Here is a 23074-nt window from a genome sequence, read left to right as displayed (position 1 = left end):
GCGCCCCAAACTGAATTTCTAGGCCAATTTTCCATCTGGGGCGATAACGGGGCGCTGCGCGCTTTAGGACATCACGATTTGCGAGGCGCTAGAGACCCAGGCACTAAGGGCTAAAAATTCAGTTTGGGGCGCCAAGCTCGCCTGGGCGCCGGAATTACCGCTGCGCGCGGAGCCACTTGCGCCATCGGAATATTCAGTTTCAGCGCCCCAAGTGGAAGCCGGCCGCTAAACAAGGCTTTCGGCGCCCCGCTTGGGGCGCTGAAACTGAATATCGGCGCGCAAAGTGCCGCAGCGCCACCTGCTGCGGCACGGCAGGCTGCGGTACTGCAGGTCTTCCTCCCACTGTTAAGGGGGAGGTGCCTGCAACAGCGTGATCCCCGCTTGCGAGTGCCGGCAAATGAGCCCGGCACCAAGGAGAAGTGCCGGGCTCTCGGGAAACAGCCGGCAATGCCGCGGGGCGGGGGGGGGGGGTGGTGTAGGAGGCCGGGGACGGAGGTGCGGGCAGGCGGCCGCCGAAAAAGCGGCCGGCCGCACCTCCACCTTAACTCGCCCCACTACCGCCACAGGTAGGCCCGTGTGTACCAGTCGCTATTTGTGGCCGGCGCGGAAGAGGCGGCCGCGACCTAATATGGTGCTCGGGGCGCTGCGCACACCGATGACGTCATCGGTGGCGGCGCAGCGCAACAGGCTAACGCCGCCATTAGCGCCCCGCTAAATATCGCGGTGGTTGTGGCCAGAGGCGCTAAAGCCTCTGAGTGGCCTCTTTGGGCGCAAACTGGTGGCGCAAGCAACTGAATTTCTAGGCCTAAGAGTTAGCACCAGCACTAAACCAGCATTGACGTCCGCGGGCGTCGCTGCATTCACCGCACCCGGGCTCTAACCCCTTAGCGCCCCCGCCAGGCACTAACGGGAGGTGTTAACATACCAAGCTTAGCGGCCAGTATCTTAAATTTGTATCCTGCACTCCCACTATTAAAAAGGCTGTGACTCCAGAGGTAACAGTGCAAGGGTGTGAAGAGAAGCCATTGCTGGAGATGCTGTGGCTATGATCGGATGGGTAAGAATGGAACCAGGCGAGGGCAGTCCCACTGAGCAGGACAGTGGAGGAGAGGTGTTGGAGGAGGATGGTGTGGTCAATCGTGTCGAAGGCTGCAAACAGGTTGAGAAGGATGAGGAGGGATAGTTTGCCATGGTCACAGTCACAGAGGATGTCCTTTGTGACTTTGGGTAGGGCTGGTTCAGTGCTGTGGGACGGGCAGCTCCATCGCTGTCTTGGTGGGAAGCACTCGATCTCCCTTCTCTGTCCCCTCGCCTGTCCCTCCCCCTAGTTCAGTAATTACCAGCATGGCATTCGCCGACTGATGAACAGACAGTGAGAGACTGTACCTAAGAAGTGATTGACACACAGATTCCGCAGCGGTTTTGGCATCTGACAGATTGAGGAGAACAAGAAAGATGTGGAGAGATGCCTTTCTGATAATTCCCCGGATCCATTCAAGTCAGTCTCATATTTCACTCCATTCAGCAAGATGTTCGCAACCTGCAATGAGATTAAACCCAGTCACTGCAATCTGAGCACATCAGCCACTCCACACGGGAGCTTGTCAGTTCATTCTGCATCTCTGTACCTTTTTGGTTTTCTCCCCTCCTCTCCTGAAGGTGCTGACTCTCACTGGGGTTCAGGACCCGATCCCTCCTGAAGGTGCTGACTCTCACTGGGGTTCAGCTCCCCTCCTCTCCTGAAGGTGCTGACTCTCACTGGGGTTCAGCTCCCCTCCTCTCCTGAAGGTGCTGACTCTCACTGGGGTTCAGCTCCCCTCCTCTCCTGAAGGTGCTGACTCTCACTGGGGTTCAGCTCCCCTCCTCTCCTGAAGGTGCTGACTCTCACTGGGGTTCAGGTCCCCTCCTCTCCCGAAGGTGCTGACTCTCACTGGGGTTCAGGTCCCCTCCCCTCCCCTCCTGAAGGTGCTGACTCTCACTGGGGTTCAGGTCCCCTCCCCTCCTCTCCTGAAGGTGCTGACTCTCACTGGGGTTCAGGTCCCCTCCCCTCCTGAAGGTGCTGACTCTCACTGGGGTTCAGCTCCCCTCCTCTCCTGAAGGTGCTGACTCTCACTGGGGTTCAGGTCCCCTCCTCTCCCGAAGGTGCTGACTCTCACTGGGGTTCAGGTCCCCTCCCCTCCTCTCCTGAAGGTGCTGACTCTCACTGGGGTTCAGGTCCCCTCCCCTCCTCTCCTGAAGGTGCTGACTCTCACTGGGGTTCAGGTCCCCTCCTCTCCCGAAGGTGCTGACTCTCACTGGGGTTCAGGTCCCCTCCCCTCCCCTCCTGAAGGTGCTGACTCTCACTGGGGTTCAGGTCCCATCCGCAAGGCCAGCATTTATTGCCCATCCCTAATTGCCTTTGAGAAGGTGGTGGTGAGCTGCCTTTTTGAACTGCTGCAGTCCATAAGGCGAAGGTACTCCCAGAGTGCTGTTAGGGAGTTCCACGATTATGATCTAGCGACGATGAAGGAATGGCAATATATTTGCAAGTCAGGATGGTATGTGATTCTCTTCCCTCGCCACCGACTCCATCCCTCTCCCTAGCATCTGTCTGAGGCTGAAGCAGACTGTTCGCTACCTTGGTGTCATATTTGATCTTGAAATTAGCTTCCGACCACATATCCGTGGCATAACTAAGACCGCCTATTTCCACCTCCATAACATTGCCCATCTCAACCCCTGCCTCAGCTCATCCGCTGCTGAAACCCTCATCCTGGCCTTTGTTACCTCTAGACCCGACTATTCCAACACACTCCTGGCTGGCCTCCCACATTCTACCCTACGTAAACTTGAGGTCATCCAAAACTCGGCTGCCCGTGTCCTAACCCACACCAAGTCCCGTTCACCCATCACCCTTGTGCTCACTGACCTACATTGGCTCCCGGTTAAGCAAAATTCTCATCCGCCGTTTTCAAATCCTTCCAAGGCCTCGCCCCTCCCTATTTCTGTAATCTCCTTCAGCCCCACAACCGCCCCTGCCTCCCCCCGCCCCCACCCCGAGATATCTGTACTCCTCAAATTCTGCCCTTTTGAGCATCCCTGAATGTAATCGCTCAACCATTGGTGGCCGTGCCTTCAGCTGCCTCGGCCCTCAGCTCTCAAACTCCCTCCCTGAACCTCTCCGCCTCTCTTTCCTCCTTTAAGTCACTCCTTAAAACCTACCTCTTTGACCAAGCTTTTGGTCATCGGCCCTAATTTCTTATGAGGCTCGGTGTCAATTTTGTCTTATAATACTCCTGTGAAGCGACTTGGGACATTTTACTACGCTAAAATCGCTATATAAATACTTGTTGTTGTTGGAGAGGCTGTACAATACATCTACAGTAATTGTCTCCTGACCCTATTTACACTCAGCCTCAATGTTAACTTATTCCACAACTCTATTACCTTTTGGGTAAAAATGTTATTGCAATTTTCCTTCTTATTCCTAACATTAACGAATGTCCCGTAGAATTTGAATCCTTTATTATGGGGGAACAATTTAGGAATGGGCCATTGAAACCAAATCAAACACTCCCAGGGCAGGTACAGCATGGGTTAGATACAGAGTAAATCTCCCTCTACACTGTCCCATCAAAAACTCCCAGGGCAGGTACAACACGGGTTAGATACAGAGTAAATCTCCCTCTACACTGGCCCATCAAACCCTCCCAGGGCAGGTACAGCATGGGTTAGATACAGAGTAAAGCTCCCTCTACACTGTCCCATCAAACACTCCCAGGGCAGGTACAGCACGGGTTAGATACAGGGTAAATCTCCCTCTAAACTGTCCCATCAATGTTTTTGTATTTGTACACAGGATATGGGCCTCGCTAGCAAGGCCAGCATTTATTGCCCATCCATAATAACCCTTGAGAAGGTGGTGGTGAGCCGCCTTGAACCGCTGCAGTCCGTGTGGTGAAGGTACTCCCACAATGCTGTTAGGTAGGGAGTTCCAGGATTTTGACCCAGCGACGATGAAGGATCGGCGATATACTTCTAAGTCAGGATGGTGTATGACTTGGAGGGGAACTTGGAGGTGGTGGTGTTCTCGTGCGCCTGCTGCCCTTGTCCTTCTAGGTGGAAGAGGTCGCGGGTTTGGGAGGTGCTGCCGAAGAAGCCTTGGCGAGTTGCTGCAGTGCATCTTGTAGATGGTACACACTGCAGCCACGGTACGCTGGTGGTGGAGGGAGTGAATGTTTAAGGTGGTGGGTGTTGAGCCAATCAAACGGGCTGCTTTGTCCTGGATGGTGTCGAGCTTCTTGAGTGTTGTTGGAGCTGCACTCATCCAGGCAAGAGGAGAGTATTCCATTACACTCCTTACTTGTTCCTTGTAGATCATGAAAAGGCTTTGGGGAGTCAGGAGGTGAGACACTCGCCGCAGAATACCCAGCCTCTGACCTGCTCTTGTTGCCACAGTATTTATGTGGCTGGTCCAGTTAAGTTTCTGGTCAATGGTGACCCCCAGGATGTTGATGGTGGGGGATTCGGCGATGGTAATGCCATTGAATGTCAAGGGGAGGTGGTTAGACTCTTGCTTGTTGGAGATATGCCTGGCACTTCTGTGGCGCAAATGTTACCTGCCACTTATCAGCCCAAGCCTGAATGTTGTCCAGGTCTTGTTGCATGCGAGCATGGACTGCTTCATTATCTGAGGAGTTATGAATGGCGCTGAACACTGTGCAGTCATCAGCGAACATCCCCATTTCTGACCTTATGTTGGAGGGAAGGTTATTGATGAAGCAGCTGAAGATGGTTGAGCCGAGGACACTGCCCTGAGGAACTCTTGCCGCGATGTCCTGGGGCTGTGATGATTGACCTTCAATCACCACAACCATCTTTCTTTGTGCTAGGTATGACTCCAGCCAGTGGAACGTTTTCCCCCTGATTCCCACTGTGGCCCCTTCATGCCACACTCGGTCAAATGCTGCCTTGTTGTTAAGGGCAGTCACTCTCACCTCACCTCTGGAATTCAGCTCCTTTGTCCATGTTTGGACCAAGGCTGTAATGAGGTCGGGAGCCGAGTGGTCCTGGAGGAACCCAAACAGGGTATCAGTGAGCAGGTTATTGGTGAGTAAGTGCCGCTTGATAGCACTGTTGACGACACCTTCCATCAGTTTGCTGATGATTGAGGGTAGACTGGTGGGGCGGTAATTGGCCGGGTTGGATTTGTCCTGCTTTTTGTGGACAGGACATACCTGGGCAGTTTTCCACACTGTCGGATAGATGCCAGTGTTGTAGCTGTACTGGAACAGCTTGGCTAGAAGCGCGGCTAGTTCTGGAGCACAAGTCTTCAGCACGACAGCCGGGATGTTGTCGGGGCCCATAGCCTTTGTTGTATCCAGTGTGCTCAGCCGTTTCTTGATATCACGTGGAGTGAATCGAATTGGCTGAAAACTGGCTTCTGTGATGGTGGGGACCTCGAGAGTAGGCCGATATGGATCATCCACTCGGCACTTCTGGCTGAAGTTGGTTGCAAACGCTTCAACCTTGTCTTTTGCACTCACATACTGGGCTCCACCATCATCAAGGATGGGGATATTCATGGAGCCTCCTCCTCCCATTAGTTGTTTAATGGTCCATCACCATTCATGACTGGATGTGGCAGGACTGCAGAGCTTTGATCTGATCCATTGATTGGGTAAGGACAGATGATTTCTTTCCCTAAAGGACTTTAGTGAACCAGATGGGTTTTTAAAACAATCCAGCTCTGTATTCCAGATTTAGTTAGTTAATTGAATTTAAGTTCCCCAGCTGCTGTGGGGGGATTTGAACTCATAGCCCTCTCAGATCATTAATCTGGGCCTCTGGATTACTAGCCTAGTAACATAACCACTGCACTACCGTACCCCCTAATGCTTCTTGTTACCAGTTCCCATATCAACTTGTGGCCCCTGAGATTGAGACTACGCATTTTGCAGTGATTGGTGGTGAATTATGAGCGAAGTACGTGCCACACTGACACCATACTTGACACAGCCTCAAACCCTTCTGAACCTTCGCAGCCTTGCAATCATCCTGAAGTGACTGACATCTACACTTGCAGCTCTGCTGTTTTGTTAAGGGCTGGAGATTGCTGAGGTGGGTGGATTTTCCATCGTCCGACTGCTGATTAAACTGCGGCAGACTCCAGGCTTGGCACAGTGCTAGCAAAACACAGCAGAACAATAACAAGCCGGGCTTTCATGTAACACACCTCTTGAATCATGTATAACACTTAAGGGGCACCAGCACAGTTTGTGGAACACTAAATCTTTTAAACATCTTAGTCTTTGTTCCCTCATCCAAGTACCTAGACAGTGAGCGTCAACCAGTCCCTCATGTGCTATCACAGCAGTGCCCCATCCTCTCCCTCTCTGATGTCCAAACGCGTACACTCCCACCAGGGGTCACGGGACAGTGAGCAGGAGCAGGAAGCCTGACTGAGGCCAACTTCACCCCCAAAACATTGCCCGAGAGTTGGACCTGTCACCGTCCGACTGAACAGGATTCAGGGCCAGGGGTGATAAACTGAAGCTCAGGGCTGGATGCCGACTGTGGTAAGACTGGGTTGGAATACTCTGGACCTGAAGGAGCCTGAGCTCAGGGTCTGAAACGGCGAGAGAGCACAGACATTCCAATTGGGCGACTGCTGCTACTCTGACCCAGCGATGGTCCTGTCCCCAAACGCCAGGGACGGGTGTTTGTGCCGTTTACAGCATTCCCATAAACCAGCTCATGGGGATTCCCAAATTCCGGAGTGGAGCCGTGCTGCTTTCCAAATGGCACAGGACCTTCCCCAGACCGATATGGTGCCGTGAGTCCCACCATCAGCTGTTGGATGCCAACTTTTCTTGGTTGGAGCAGGTGTGTTTTACACTGACCGTACGCTGCTGGGACCTGGCAGGGTTTCCAGCGGGAGCTGGTATCCCACCTGTCCCACATCGTGAGGGAAGAGCCCGTTCCCTCTCTCAGAATTCCTGAACATTACCCGACGGGTACTGGCTCCAGCTCAGATCCCGCACCCTGCTCAGGCGGCGTTGTTTCTGCACCAAAAATGGTCTGGAATTTCTTGACCAGAACCAATCCGAACTATCGGAATCCTGAGGAAGCTGTCTCTGTGGCTACAGGCTGGGAATGTCTGGGCCTAACAGGCTGGGAATGTCTGGGCCGAACTGACCCGCTCGTGGTTTGATACGATCGAGTGTCCACTTCAGAGGGCAGTTAGAGCCAACCACGTGGGTGTGGGACTGATTTCACACATAGGCCCAGACCGGGTAAGGACGGCAGGTTTCCTTCCCTAAAGGACATCAGTGAACCTGTTGGGTGTTTACGACAATCCAACAGTTTCATGGTCAAGTTTACTGACACCAGCTTTATTTTCCGGATTTTTTAAACTGAAATTCAAAATCTCAAACTGCCGCAGTGGGATTAGAACTTGCGTTCTACTGGATTATTAGTCCAGCCCTCTGGGTTACTAGTTCAGTAACATAACCCTCAAATGGCTGTACCCTCTCACTGTGCTGTTTGTCCCCTCACCGGGCTGTTGTGTGAGGCAAAGGAGGAGATTGCAGGGGCTCTGACACAAATTTTCAGAACCTCTCTGGCCACAGGGGATGTACCAGAGGACTGGAGAACAGCTAACGTAGTACCATTATTCAAGAAGGGTAGCAGGGATAAACCAGGGAATTACAGGCCAGTGAGCCTAACATCTGTGGTAGGAAAATTATTGGAAAAAATTCTGAGGGACAAAATTAGTCACCACTTGGAGAGGCAAGGATTAATCGGGGATAGTCAGCATGGCTTTGTCAAGGGTAAATCATGTCTGACCAATCTGATTGAATTTTTCGAAGGGGTGACTAGGTGTGTGGATGAGGGGAATGCTGTGGATGTGGTTTACATGGACTTCAGTAAAGCTTTTGACAAGGTCCCGCATAGGAGACTGGTCAAGAAGGTAAGAGCCCATGGGATCCAGGGTGCCTTGGCGCGTTGGATCCTAAACTGGCTGAGTGGCAGGAGGCAGAGGGTGATGGTCGAAGGTTGCTTTTGTGACTGGAAGCCTGTGTCCAGTGGGGTACCTCAGGGATCGGTGCTGGGTCCCTTGCTGTTTGTGATCTACATAAATGATTTGGATGAGAATGTAAAAGGTATGATCAGTAAGTTCGCAGATGACACGAAAATTGGTGGGGTGGTAAATTGCGAGGAGGAAAGCCTCAGGCTACAGGACGATGTAAACGGGTTGGTCAGATGGGCGAAAAAGTGGCAAATGGAATTTAACCCTGAAAAGTGCGAGGTGATGCATTTTGGACGGACAAATAAGGACGGACAAATAAGGCAAGGGAATACACAATGAGTGGTAGGACCCTAGGAAGTACAGAGGGTCAGAGGGACCTTGGTGTACATGTACATAGATCCCTGAAGGCAGCGGAACAGGTAGATAAGGTGGTTAAAAAGGCATATGGGATACTTGCCTTCATTAGCCGAGGCATAGAATATAAGAGCAGGGAGGTTATGATGGAGCTGTACAAAACGCTGGTGAGGCCACAGCTGGAGTACTGTGTGCAGTTCTGGTCGCCTCACTATAGGAAGGATGTGATTGCTTTGGAGAGGGTGCAGAGAAGGTTCACCAGGATGTTACCTGGGATGGAGCGCCTCAGCTATGAAGAAAGGCTAAACAGGCTGGGGTTGTTTTCCTTGGAGCAAAGAAGGCTGAGGGGGGACCTGATTAAGGTGTACAAAATGATGAGGGGCATAGATAGGGTAAAGAGGAACTTTTCCCCTTAGTAGGGGGGTCAATAACAAGGGGGCATAGATTCAGGGTAAGGGGCAGGAGATTTAGAGGGGATTTGAGGAGGAACTTTTTCACCCAGAGGGTGGTTGGAATCTGGAACTCACTGCCTGAAAGGGTGGTAGAGGCAGGAACCCTCACAACATTCAAGAAGCATTTGGATGAGCACTTGAAATGCCATTGCATACAAGGCTATGGACCAAATGCTGGAAAATGGGATTAGACTGGACAGGGATTGATGGACGGCGCAGACACGATGGGCCGAAGGGCCTCTTTCTGTGCTGTAAAACTCTATGACTCTATGACCGTGCTGTTTGCCCCCTCACCGTGCTGTTTGCCCCCTCACCGTGCTGTTTGCCCCCTCACGGTGATGTCATAGAGTTATAATGACACAGAAGGAGGCCATTCAGCCCATCGAGTCCATGCCGGCTCTCTGCTGAGCAATCCAGTCAGTCCCATTCCCCAGCTCTATCCCTGTAGCCCTGCAAATTTATTTCCCTCAAGTGCCTATCCAGTCTCCCCTTGAAAACACTGAGTGTCTCCGCTTCCGCCACTTCCGTTGGCAGCGAGTTCCAGGTCCTCACCATTCACTGCATAAATTTTTTTTCCTCACGTCCCCCCTGTATCTCTTGCCCAAAACCGTAAATCTGTGTCCCCTAGTCCTTGTACCATCAACTAGTGGGAACAGCCTTTCCCCGTCTAGCCTATCCAAACCCGTCATAATCTTGTACACCTCTATCAAATCACCCCTCAACCTCCTTTGCTCTAATGAAAACAAATCCAGCTTCTCCAACCTGTCCTTGTAGCGAAGATCCCCCATTCCCGGAACCATTCTGGTAAATCTCCTCTGCACCCTCTCAAGTGCCTTCACATCCTTCCTAAAGTGTGGTGACCAGAACTTGACGTAATACTCCAGTTGTGGCCTAACCAGCGCTTTATAAAGATTCAGCATAACTTCTCTACTTTTGTACTCAATACCTCTATTTATGAAGCCCAAGATCCCATATGCTTTGTTAACCACTCTCTCAATATGTCCCACCACCTTCAGGGACCTATGCACATTAACTCCCAGGTCCTTCTGTCTCTGCACACTCTTTAAAACTGTGCCATTAAGTGTATATTGCCTCTCCCTGTTCCATCTGGCAAAATGCATCACCTCACACTTCTCTGTATTAAATTCCATCTGCCACTTGTCTGCCCATTCTGCTAGCCTTTCTATGTCCTGTTGCAGTCAATTGGTATCATCTGCACTGTTTGCCACACCCCCAAGTTTGGTGTCATCGGCAAATTTAGAAATTCTACTCTGTATTCCAATATCCAGGTCATTTATATACATCAAAAAAAGCAGTGGCCCCAGCACTGACCCTTGGGGAACACCACTGTCAACCATCCTCCAGTTTGAAAAACAGCCATTTACCACAACTCGCTGTTTACTGTCCTTAAGCCAATTCCTTATCCAAGCTGCCACTGACTCACCTATTCCATGAGCCTCAATTTTGTTAACCAGCCTTCTATGTGGTACTTTGTCAAACGCCTTCCTAAAATCCACATAGACAACATCCATTGCATTGCATTCCCTTCATCAATCCTCCCTGTTACTTCATCAAAAAATTCAATTGGATTAGTCAAACATGATCTGCCTTTTACAAATCCATGTTGGCTCTCCTTAATTAGCTTAAACCTCTCCAAGCGCCTGTTAACTTTTTCCTTGATTATTGTTTCTAAAACTTTACCCACCACTGATGTTAAACTGACTGGCCTGTAGTTACTAGGATTGTCCTTACATCCTTTCTTGAACAATGGTGTCACATTTGCCACTTTCCAATCCTCAGGAACCTCCTCTGCATCTAGGGAAGGTTGGAAAATTATGGCAAGCCCTTCTGCTATCTCCTCCCCCAATTCCCGATGCAAGCCATCTGGACCAGGTGACTTATCCACTCTAAACATACCCAGTCTTTCTAGCACATCCTGTCTATCAATTTTCACCCCTTCCATTGTTTCTGATGGATGTAACGAGCAGGGTGGATAAAGGGGAACCAGTAGATGTAATGTATTTGGATTTCCAGAAGGCATTCGATAAGGTGCCACATAAAAGGTTACTGCACAAGATAAAAGCTCATGGGGTTGGGGGTAATATATTAGCATGGCTAGAGGAATGGCTAACTAACAGAAAACAAAGAGTCGGGATAAATGGGTCATTTTCGGGTTGGCAAATTGTAACTAGTGGAATGCCACAGGGATCAGTGCTGGGGCCTCAACTATTTACAATCTATATTAATGACTTGGATGAAGGGGCCGTGTGTACTGTAGCCAAATTTGCTGATGATACAAAGATAGGTGGGGAAGCAAGTTGTGAGGAGGACACAAAGAGTCTGCAAAGGGATATAGAGAGGTTCAGTGAGTGGGCAAAACATTTGGCAGATGGAGTATAATGTGGGAAAATGTGAGGTTATCCACTTTGGTAGGAAAAATAAAAAAGCAAATTATTATTTAAATGGAGAGAGATTACATAATGCTGCGGTACAGAGGGATCTGGGGGTCCTTGTACATGAAACACAAGAAGTTAGCATGCAGGTGCAGCAAGTAATTAGGAAGGCAAATGGAATGTTGGCCTTTATTGCAAGGGGGATGGAGTATAAAAGTAGGGAAGTCTTGCTACAACTGTACAGGGCGCTGGTGAGAGACCACACCTAGAGTACTGCGTACAGTTTTGGTCTCCTTGTTTAAGGAGGGATATACTTGCATTGGAGGCAGTTTAGAGAAGGTTCACTAGGTTAATTCCTGAGATGAAGGTGGTTGTCTTATGAGGAAAGGTTGAGCAGGTTGGGCCTATACTCATTGGAGTTTAGAAGAATGAGAGGTGATCTTACTGAAACATAAGATTCTGAGGGGCTTGACAGGGTGGATGCTGGGAGGATGTTTCCCCTCGTGGGGGAATCTAGAACTAGGAGGCGTAGTTTCAGAATAAGGGGTCGCCCATTTAAAATGGAGATGAGGAGGAATTTCTTCTCTGAGGGTCGCGAATCTTTGGAATTCTCGACCCCAGAGTGCTGTGGAGGCGGAGTCATTGAATATATTCAAGATATTGATAGACATATAATTGAGCAACAGAGGAGTCAAAGGTTATGGGGAGCGGGCGGGAAAGTGGAGTTGAGGCCAAGATCAGATCAGCCATGATCTTATTGAATGGTGGGGCAGGCTCGAGGGGCCGAATGGCCGACTCCTGCTCCTATTCCTTATGCTCTTATGTTCTACCTTTTCCACTTCTACCGATATTTTGTCAGCATCAACCTGCTTAATAAACACCGATACAAAGTACTCATTGAGTATTCTAGCCTTGCCCTGCGCCTCTAAGCATATATCACTTTCTTTGTCCCTAATAGGCCCCACCCCGCCTCTTACTACCTGCTTACTGTTTACATGCTGGTAGAAGATTTTTGGGTTCCCTTTTATGTTAACTGCCATTCTACTCTCATATTCTCTCTTTGCCAATCTTATTTTCATCTTCACTTCCCCTCTCAACTTATTGTATTTGGTCTGGTTCTCCCTTGAAGAATTCACCTGACATTCATCATACACCCTCTTTTTTTGTTTCATCATCTTCTCTATCTCCCTCATCCAAGGAGCCCTTGCTTTGGTTCCCTTACCCTTCCCTCTTGTTGGAATGTACCTAGCCTGTACTTGGAACTTCTCCTCCTTAAAGATCACCTATTGTTCCATTACAGTTTTTCCTGTCAGTCTTTGGTTCCATTTTACCCTGGCTCGATCCTTTCGCATCCCATTGAAGTTAGCCCTATTCCAGTTTAGAAGTTCCACTCCAGATTGTTCCTTGCTCCTCTCCATTGCTAATCTAAATCTTATTATACGATGATCACTTGTACCCAAGTGTTCTCCCACAGACACTTGGTCGACCTGGCCCACCTCATTCCCCAGCATCAGATCCAGCAATGCCTCTTCCTAGTTGGGCCAAGAACATACTGGTCAAGGAAATCCTCCTGAACACATTTCAGAAATTCCTCCCCCTCCTTTCCCTTTACCCTAGCATTATCCCAATCGATATTTGAGTAATTAAGGTCCCCCAACATCACCACTCTATAGCTCTTGCATATCTCTGCGATTTCCCTGCAGATTTGCTCCTCTACCTCCCTCTCACTATTTGGAGGCCTGTAGAATACCCCCAATAGAGTGATCATACCCTTTTTGTACACCTCTAACCAAATGGATTCTGTCCTTGTCCCCTCAAGAACATCCTCCGTTTCCAACACTATAATGTTTTCCTTAATCAGCACTGCCACCCCACCTCCCTTTTTTCCTTCCCTATCTTTTCTGAACACCTTCTACCCTTGAAGATTAAGTGTCCAGACCTCACCGTTTTTAAGCCATGTTTCCGTTATTGCCGCAACAGCATATTGCCACACGGCTAATTGTGCTTGTAGCTCACCTACCTTATTCACCACACTTTGTGCGTTTACATACATGCATTCTAAACCCATTTTTAAATTTTTCGTAGTCTTTCTTAGTCTGCTCCTATCTAATATGGTACTACTTCCGCCTCCAGCACTAGCTTCCCCTCCAGTACCATCCAACACACTCACTCTTCCATGCACCCCATTCCTCCCCTCCAATCCTACATGCTGGTGACCATCCCCCTGCCAAGCTAGTTTAAACCCTCCCCAACAGCACTAGCAAACCGGCTCGCGAGAATATTGGTCCCAGCTCTGTTGAGGTGTAACCCGTCTGGCTTGTACAGGTCCCGCCTTCCCCAGAAATGGTCCCAATGCCTCAGGAATCTAAAGCCCTCCCTCCTGCACCATCTCTCCAGCCACGCATTCATCTGTTCTATCCTCCTATTCCTGTACTCACTAGCACATGGCACCGGGAGTAATCCGGAGATTACTACTTTTGAGGTCCTGTTTTTTAATCTCTTTCCTAGCTCCCTAAACTCTGTCTGCAGGACCTCATCCCTCTTTCTATCTATGTTGTTGGTACCGATATGGACAACGACCTCTGGCTGTTCAAACTCCCCCCTCAGAGTGTCCTGCAGCCACTCAGTGACATCCTTGACCCTGGCACCAAGGAGGCAACATACCACCCTGGAGTCACATCTGCGTCCACAGAAACGCCTGTCTGTTCCCCTAACCAATGAATCCCCTATCACTATTGCTCTTCTGCTCTTCTTCCTCCCCCACTGTGCAGCTGAGCCACTCATGGTGCCATGGCCATCACCCCCACCAGCTTCCAGAACTGGCTCCCTCAACGTACAGTTTCCCCCCTCACTTGCGCTGTTTGCCCCCTCACTTGCGCTGTTTGCCCCCTCACTGCTGCTGTTTGCCCCCTCACTGCTGCTGTTTGCCCCCTCACTGCCGCTGTTTGCCCCTCTGATCTTTCCGTACCTGCTGACTGAAGGTCACTGTCCTCCTCCGACTGTTGTCACTGCCGTTTCCCGGGTAACTGCTCGGAATGCTCAAAGTTTCGGGTCTTTTGAGAATTCCCGATGCTGTGTTTCTTGTGTTGTCGAGTGTGTCGACCTGCAGGCTCTCTGGATTCTCACCGACCACTGAGGACCCCACTTCCTCATTTTCCACCTCATCGGGTATCCGGGGGAGACTGGCGCTGAGGGTGTGTCTGGGCAAGCTGAGGTATTGGTCGTTGGCTCCTGTGTAGCAGTCGATGAGGACAGTGTCAATGTAGGAGGTCCCATAGGACGAGGCAAACTCATTGATCCCGGACAGGGAGCTGTCGCGGCTCATAAAACTCCCATACTTGGGGGTCAGGGGGCTCAGTGGGGAAATGGGACTGGTCATGCCAGTGTACATCCGCGTGGCATTCTGGCTGGCAGTCTGGCCTCCGCCTTCTTCAAGAGCCATTGGTGGAGAAGGGGGTAGAACGAGGCTGGGGCTCTTCATCACTTTCTTCCTTTTGCCCTGTGTGTTCAGCCGTTTCTCTGGGATACTGGTTAGTGTCAGGATGGCGGTCACGGTCAGTGTTATTGCTGTGAAAATGTAGACAACCCGGAGCTGACCTCCTAACACTTTTCCAAAATTTGTCCGGTCCCACTTGATCCCACCGATGATGTAACCGAACCCGCCTCCCAGACCTGGATCGATTTAAAAGAAAAACATAATGCAGCAAAGCATTCGGGCAAACCTCACTCCAGGTCCCAGTGAGTGTGGGACACAACACAAAACTGAGTGGAGAGAAGGGGAGAGCGGAGGGAAGGGAGGGGAGAGCGGAGGGAAGGGAGGGGAGAGCGGAGGGAAGGGAGGGGAAAGCGGAGGACACAATACTGGCCCAATTCAGTGTTAATTGAAGGGCTGGTGCAGGAAATGGTAATGTCATACTGGGACAGAGTCTGACTGGACCCAGAGTCTGACTGGACCCAGAGTCTGACTGGGACTCTTTAAGCTTGTGAAGCAGTGACTGACATGTTGCTGAATGGAGACACACCTGCCAGGAGTGCGTGGATATTCAGGCCTCGGTCCTGATCCTCTGGGCAGCAGACGTCCATCATATAGGCATGGCTCGGGTTGTCCGCTGAGTCGGCGCTGAAGTCCATTAGCACCACGCCACAGATGGTCAGGATGATGCCCCATTTGTGATTAGTGACCGTGTCAGCGACAGCAAGACCAATGTCTCGGCCATTAAGCAGCAGCGAGAGGCCGATCAGTGCACCTGGAACACAACAACATGAGAACATGATCAAACCCGGAACAGAATCAAGCCCGGAAACAGGATCAAACCCAGAAACAGGATCAAGCCCGGAAACAGGATCAAGCCCGGAAACAGGATCAAGCCCGGAAACAGGATCAAGCCTGGATCAAACCCGGATACAGAATCAAACCTGGATCAAACCCAGAAACAGGATGAAACCCAGAACAGAATCAAACCCAGATCAAACCCAGAACTGAATCAAACCCAGAAACAGGATGAAACCCGGAACAGAATCAAACCTGGATCAAACCCAGAAACAGAATCAAACCCGGAAACAGGATGAAACCAGAACAGAATAAAACCAAAAAACAGGATCAAACCGGGAAACAGGATCAAACCGGGATCAAACCCACACAGAGTCAAACCCAGAAACAGGATCTAACCTGGATCAAACTTGGATACGGACCAGCGGCTTCAGAATAAAATCGAAGCAGGAACAACAGACTGCACAACAGGAACAGTCCAAAACCCTTCACTTTTAACATTGACCAGCCTCACCTAACCTCCATATCCCTCAGCCCCACCCAAGCACCTCCTCACCATATTGGGACTGAGGTTTTCCTGAGAGCTGCCCTCCCAATAACTCACCGATTGCCAGCACCAGTATGAAGGGTCTGCGCCGGCCAAAGCGAGAAGAACAGCTGTCACTCCAGGCACCCAATACAGGCTGAACCAGGAAACCTGCAATCACAAACAACCAGGCATGAGACTGAGCCCCTCCCCACAAATACCCCCACAGTACGTAACACAGCCCCTCCCCACAAATACCCCCACAGTACGTAACACAGCCCCTCCCCACAAATACCCCCACAGTACGTAACACAGCCCCTCCCCACAAATACCCCCACAGTACATAACACAGCCCCTCCCCACAAATACCCCCACAGTACGTAACACAGCCCCTCCCCACAAATACCCCCACAGTACGTAACACAGCCCCTCCCCACAAATACCCCCACAGTACGTAACACAGCCCCTCCCCACAAAGGAGGAGCAGGTCTCAGGTTGGAGCTGGGTTGAGGGGAGAGGGTGTGGCCAGAGATGGTTCAGTGCAGTGAATGTGGTCACACATACTTGAACCCCCAAATCATGGACTGTTGACAGGAATGAGTGTCACATTAGTGTGGGCAGTGCCAGAAATTCCCCCAAAACGTTTCCTGGAGATGGAGAATGGAATAGAGATGGGACTCTCCCAGCTTCCAGAGAGGCTGTGAAAGTCTTCATAAAATGAGAACTTTCACCATCGCTGAGGATGCTGGGATGGCTGTGCCTCTGTAACTGTCACAAATATGGACCCCACTGGCCCTCCCTGTGACCACGTGGGAGACATGGTTTTAAACTGTGTTTATTTATGGTTACATTACAACACTACAAAAGTACTGACAGTAAAGCGTGTTGGGACATCCTCAGGCTGTGAAAGGCGTTATAGAAATGCAAGTCTTTCTTTCTTTTTAGGGCACAAGTTGCCTCCTCTGTACACAGGCCGAGCATTGTCCGGTCAGAGTCACTTGCTCCGTGGCCAGTCCAACGGCAGGGCTAGGCCCTAGTGTCTAACTACTCACGGCAGCCCCTGAATATACACTGAGGAAAGGTACTGTACCTAATATGGGACTGATGAACCAAACCATGCTGTACAGTTCATCTGGTAAACCCATCTGTAGGAGGACAGGGGTGACATAGGCTGTCTCCATTGCATAGCTGAACTCAATCCCAAACAGAATGCACCCGTTGAAAAGCAGTTTCCAGAAGGAATGTCGCGGTGGGATCTCGCTGAAGTCGATGAGCTCGATGGGAATGGGGGTATTGGGAGGTGGAGGGGGGGAGGGCCGGATGAACTTCCTCCTCTTGGGATGCCGCTTGTAATTGTTGGCTCGGTGACTGATGTGTTGAGCGGTGGAATGGGGGAAGGCGCAGGTCGGAGGGCACCAGTTTTCCTGAGAAGTTGGGTTTGGGAAGAGGGCATCGCTGGGGGTGGTTGGGTTTGGGGAGGTCATCATGTCACTCTGGTACCTTCTCTCCAATTAACTTCTTTCTGCAGAGGAAAGACAGAAGACTATGGGTTATGTACACGGTATTCCATTCACAAGCAACTGCTTAACAATTCAGACCTCACCACCTGACAGTTCCCACATTCTCTGCCATGGTCCTGCCGATTTTGGGGGAATAGCGGAGCAGAACTTTCCCTCCCCCCCCACACACTTTCCAGCAAGGTCATTGTTCTCTAGAAAAGAGAAGGCTGAGGGATGACCTGATTGAGGTCTTTAAAATTATGAAGGGTTCAATAGGGTAGACATAGAGATGCTTCCACTTGTGGGAGAGAACCAAAACTAGAGGCTATAAATGTAAGATAGTCACTAATAAATCCAATCGGGAATTCAGGAGAAACTTCTTTACCCAGAGAGTGGTGAGAATGTTGAACTCGCTACCACAAGGAGTAGTTGAGGTGAATGGCACACATACATTTAAGGGGAAGCTAGATAAACACATGAGGGAGAAAGGAATAGAAGGCTATGCAAATAAGGGGAGCTGACGTAGGGTGGGAGGAGGCTCGTGTGAAGCCTAAACATCGACATGGACCTGTTGAGCCCAATGACCTGTTCCTGTGCTGTATGGCATTCTATGTGATTGGATAGGGATCAGGAGCAGGAACCCTGAAAGACATTTCTCCCTCCCTACCTCAGAAATTCTGTGGCAAATTGAAGCCCCACCCCCACCAGTGTTGCCCCAGCAGAGACTCAGAATCAAAGCTGGTCTGTGAGGCTCAGCTACTGATGGGACAGTGCACTTAGCCCCGGAGTCACCGGGGTGACCGATAATCCTCTTCAATTTTGTTCAGGTTAAACAGTAATTGCTGGTGACATCATTGGGGGTTTGATGCTCCTGGGGGTGTTATTGAGTCTAGTGTCACTGGGGGGATCCAGAGAAGCTTTCCTGGTATCAGACAGGGACTCTCCACTAGTAATTCAGCTTCAGCGCACTCAGTTAGCTCAGTAACTGCACCAAGGTGCTCCCCAGATGATAGGAAGCCCTCAGTCATTGAGGCAAAACAACAAGGGGAGATTTACTCACTTAATAGTTCAATAGAAATATTATGGAGCAGAGAGATTTGCCCCCACTCCCCCGATAAGGAAATGAACGCTGATCTTCTCTATGAAAAAATGGAAATACTACGGATGGTGGAAACACTCAGCAGGGCAGCCAGCATCTGTGGCAAGAGAAACAGAGTTAATGTTTCAGGTGTGGTCCCTCCTCTTCTCTACCTGACTGTTGAAGGTAGGAGGCTGATTCAGACTCTGTATTGGATCAGTAATGTAACTGAAACCAATCTACAGAGGGTCAGGGGCAGCACGCGGGCTAATACTGTCCCCCCCGCCCCCCAAACCAGGGGAAGCCTATCATCCCAGCTTGACTGAGATCAGCTAGCTCAGCATACACCTTTAGAGTGAGGTCTCAACACACCAAACCACAGAGAGGCCAAGACACCCAACCTGGAGTGCGGGGGTGGGGGAGGGGGATATAAATGAGAAAACGTAGAGCTGCTCTCTGACCTCGTTCCATCACAGATACAGAGAATAGACGCGGGGCATTCACACTCACACCCTCTCACTCACACTTGTACACTCACACTTTTCAGTCACACTCACACTCTCTCACTCACATTCTCACACTTACATTCTCTTACACACTCATACTCACATACACACTCACATTCTCTCACTCGCACTTACATTTCCTCTCACACCCTCATACTCAGACACACACAGATTCACATCTTCTCAGGCACACAATCACATTTTCTCACTCACACTCATTCTCACACACACACTCATGTACACTCATACACAAGTACACAGTCACACACTCACATTCACAAACACCTGTTCAAATTCACTTAGACAATCACACTCTCACACTTACCCATGCACTCTCACACACTCATATATGCTGAGATACATGAAGGGTTAAGTATATAAATATTTATGACAGATCTATGTGCTAGGACTAGTTATGGTACATATGCTACATAGTATAGACATATGCTTTGCGTATGTGTACCGTGTACAATGCGCATGTGTTGTATATCTGCAGTGTCTTATTTGTTTAAATTAAACATTCAGATTGATTTTAGTCCTGGAGCCGACACATCACCGGCTAAGAACCCTCGAGTCTCCATATCCAGGATCCCAATAACACGATGTTTTAGATGAGGTCTAAAATATTACCAGCTTTCCACAGCTGACTGCCCTGGGAAGAGCTGACACATTGCTGCTAGATCCCTGTGTGAGGGCTGCTGGAGGCACAGGAGCAGGGAGTGCAGGCCCATGATGGAGCAGCTCTATCCCAGCTCCTCTCACAGCGACACTGCTGCATTGGAACATCACACAGGCAAACCGCAAAACTCTCCTTCAATTTAAGCAGTGCCTTTTAAACAATTTTTACAATTTATGGCTGCTGATAATTCACAATCCAATCGAATAACTGTTCCTCTGATTTTAAAAAGGATTCTTCCTGTAATAATTAATTTAATTTTTAATCCTACATCAGCATTTCACACCTTGATTTAATCACTTTCCGTTTTTTGCAGTTGCCCCAGATTCTTCTTGGTGTCTCTGATTACTCCTGACTGATCCCCACACTCGCTCATTGTTTCAATCTTCTGATTTTATTTGCTTTTAAATAAAAAGGCGACTGCAAGCTGCCCAGGGTTAACAAAAGCCCTCTCCACCAGCTAGCCTCTCTCATCCTACAGTTATCAGCACTCTCAGCAGGTGACCGGGAGAGGCAAGCTGCACAGTAACAGGATCCCCATCCTCCTCACCAGCTTCGGCTGCTCATGTTTCACATCAGCCTTGCGCACAAAAGCTCAGTCTGAGATGGGCTGTAATTACCTCCGGCTAGGCTGCTTCTTGCATTCTGTTCCTGGGGTGGGGAGTGCTGGCCTGCTCCTCCTCCTCCTCCTGCATGTTTCCTTTCTTCAGTCACTCACTGTCTCTCCATCTCTCTCTCCCCCTCCCTCGCGCATTATGCCACGGCAGTGCAGCGAGTGGTCCTGGAGCCAGCTCAGGCCCTGACACTGGACCAGTGCCAGCACAAGAGACAGGTGCAGCCACGCCGGCCAATGGGGAGGCAGTGCTCAGACCCAAAGCTCCCTTGTTACAAAGCTTGTGTGTGGATAATACATCCCGAATCTACCAATCGCAGGGCGGAGAGCAAACCCCAACATCCAAGGCCCACGGAATTCAAACAGGTAAAACCCGTGCAGAGAGAGGGGAGGTAGTGAGGAGCGAGTGGGAGGTGATCCTGGGACCATATTTCCGACGTTGGGAGTAGCATCACAGGAGAGCAGGCGGGAATTTCGGGCAGAGAGAGAAGCATCTCACCCCGTCCTGCTGTCCCCTCCTCTGTGGTGTCACCCCACCCCTTCCCTATCACCCCTCATGTTCTCTGGATTATTATCTGTGTGTAACTCTATATGTGTGTGTGTCTATAGAATCATCGAATGTTACAGCACAGAAGGAGGCCATTCGGTCCTTCGAGCCCGTGCTGGCTCTCTGCAAGAGCACTTCAGCAAATCCCACTCCCCCGCCCTTTCCCTGTAGCCCTGCAAATTATTTTCCTTCAGGTACTTATCCAACTCCCTTTTGAAAGCCACGATTGAATCTGTCTCCACCACCCTTTCAGGCAGTACATTCCAGATCCTAACCACTCGCTGCGTAAAAAAGTTTTTCCTCATGTCGCCTTTGGTTCTTTTGCCAATCACCTTAAATCTGTGTCCTCTGGTTCTCGGCCCTTCCATCAATGGGAACAGTTTCTCTCTATCTACTCTGTCCAGACCCCTCATGATTTTGAACACCTCTATCAAATCTCCTCTCAACCTTATCTGCTCCAAGGAGAACAACCCCAGCTTCTCTAATCTATCCATATAACTGAAGTCCCTCATCCCGGGAATCATTCTCGTAAATCTTTTCTGCACCCTCTCTAAGGCCTTCACATCCTTCCTAAAGTGCGGTGCCCAGAATTGGACACAACACTCCAATTGAGGCTGAACCAGTGTTTTATAAAGGTTCATCATAACTTCCTTGCTTTTGTACTCTATGCCTCTATTTATGAAGCCCAGGATCCCGTAAGTTTTTTTAACTGCTTTCTCACCCTGCCCTGCCACCTTCAATGATTTGTGCACATACACCTATCAGGTCTCTCTGTTCATGCACCCCCTTTAGGATTGTACCCTTTAGTTTATAAGTATATATAGTTTATGTGTGTCTGTGTTGTGTGTGTGTTTATGTGTGTCTGTGTTGTGTGTGTTGTATGTTGTGTGTATATGTATAGGGGTGCGTGTGTAAGGAAAGAGATAATCAGACTGATTGTAATACTGCTATTGATTTCTCCTTGTATCGTAGTAATGTTAGCTTTTCACCTTTAGCCTTTAGCCTTTGTTGGTTAAGCAGGGAAATATGATTCACTTTTAAAGTGGTGACCATTGGACCTTTGAACTGAGGCTCACCCTACAGCGATGGCCAGTTTCAGTATAAAGTAATCACCTGCTTAATGGGGGAACTTAATTAAAAACGTGCCATTGCATGTAGGTTCTTAAGTTTCAGAGAGCTGTAAACACTGATAAACGGGCAAGGACAACAGGCCTTGCAAAAGGAAGCATCTGGGATTATGTGTTTAATTAGGGTTTCTGTATAATGGGAAAAGTAACTGGAGCTGAATGGTACAAAATTAAAGACACAACAACTTGTCCTAAGGCATTTCACTGGAGCGATTATCAAACAAAATTTGACACCCAGCCACATAAGGAGATATTAGGACAGGTGACCAAAAGCTTGATCAGAGAGGAAAGGTTTTAAGGAGTGTCTTAAAGGAGGAGAGAGAGGTGGGAAGGTTGGTGGGGAATTCCAGGGCTTAGGCCTAGACGGCTGAAGGCACAGCTGCCAACAGCGACTGGGCAAGTCCAATCATGCTTGTGGTAAAACCGGAACAGAATACTTCAGAGACGGTGGTGGAGGGAGTGAATGTTTAAGGTGGTGGATGGGATGCCAATCAAGCGGGCTGCTTTGTCCAGGATGAGCTTCTTGAGTGTTGTTGGAGCTGCACTCATCCAGGCAAGTGGAGAGTATTCCATCACACTCCTGACTTGTGCCTTGTTTTGGGGAGTCAGGAGGTGAGACACTCGCCGCAGAATAACTAACCTCTGACCTGCTCCTGTTGTCACAGTATTTATGTGGCTGGTCCAGTTAAGTTTCTGGTCAATGGTGACCCCCAGGATGTTGATGGTGGGGAAATTCACAATGTTAATGCCATTGAATGTGGAGGTGGTTCGATGCTCTCCTATTGGAGATAGTCATTGCCTGGCAATTGTGTGGCATGAATGTTGTAGTGTATGTGCCTTTAAGAGCCCCATGTGTACTGTAATTCCGGTAATGGCCACTCGGCTATATAAGCCTGTATATTGTGTTGTATCCGTTAGTTCCCCTCCAGACTTTGTTTAGTAAACACCTATGAAACCAACTCCTGTCTTCAGTGTCTCTATCAACACACAGACACAACAGTGGCGACGAAGTGGAAACGGTC

The 23074-nt window shown here is 49.6% G+C and overlaps 1 protein-coding gene across 1 annotated transcript in view; it reads right to left on the bottom strand.

Annotated features, from left to right (window-relative positions):
- Positions 1–20599, bottom strand: part of slc45a1 (solute carrier family 45 member 1) — a 36826-nt gene extending 16227 nt beyond the window's left edge. The window contains 6 exon segments of the mRNA XM_085967186.1: positions 1387–1540; positions 14179–14882; positions 15233–15457; positions 16085–16177; positions 17097–17528; positions 20386–20599. Coding sequence (XP_085823312.1) covers positions 1387–1540; positions 14179–14882; positions 15233–15457; positions 16085–16177; positions 17097–17493 — 1573 coding nt within the window. The 5' untranslated portion in view covers positions 17494–17528; positions 20386–20599.
- Between the last annotated feature and the right edge of the window lie 2475 nt (positions 20600–23074).

The sequence above is a fragment of the Somniosus microcephalus genome, chromosome 25, assembly GCF_052327205.1.
Source record: "Somniosus microcephalus isolate GS21.2 chromosome 25, FLI_Smic_1.0, whole genome shotgun sequence".
NCBI lineage: Eukaryota > Metazoa > Chordata > Chondrichthyes > Squaliformes > Somniosidae > Somniosus > Somniosus microcephalus.
This window is presented reverse-complemented; position numbering and strand designations above follow the sequence as displayed.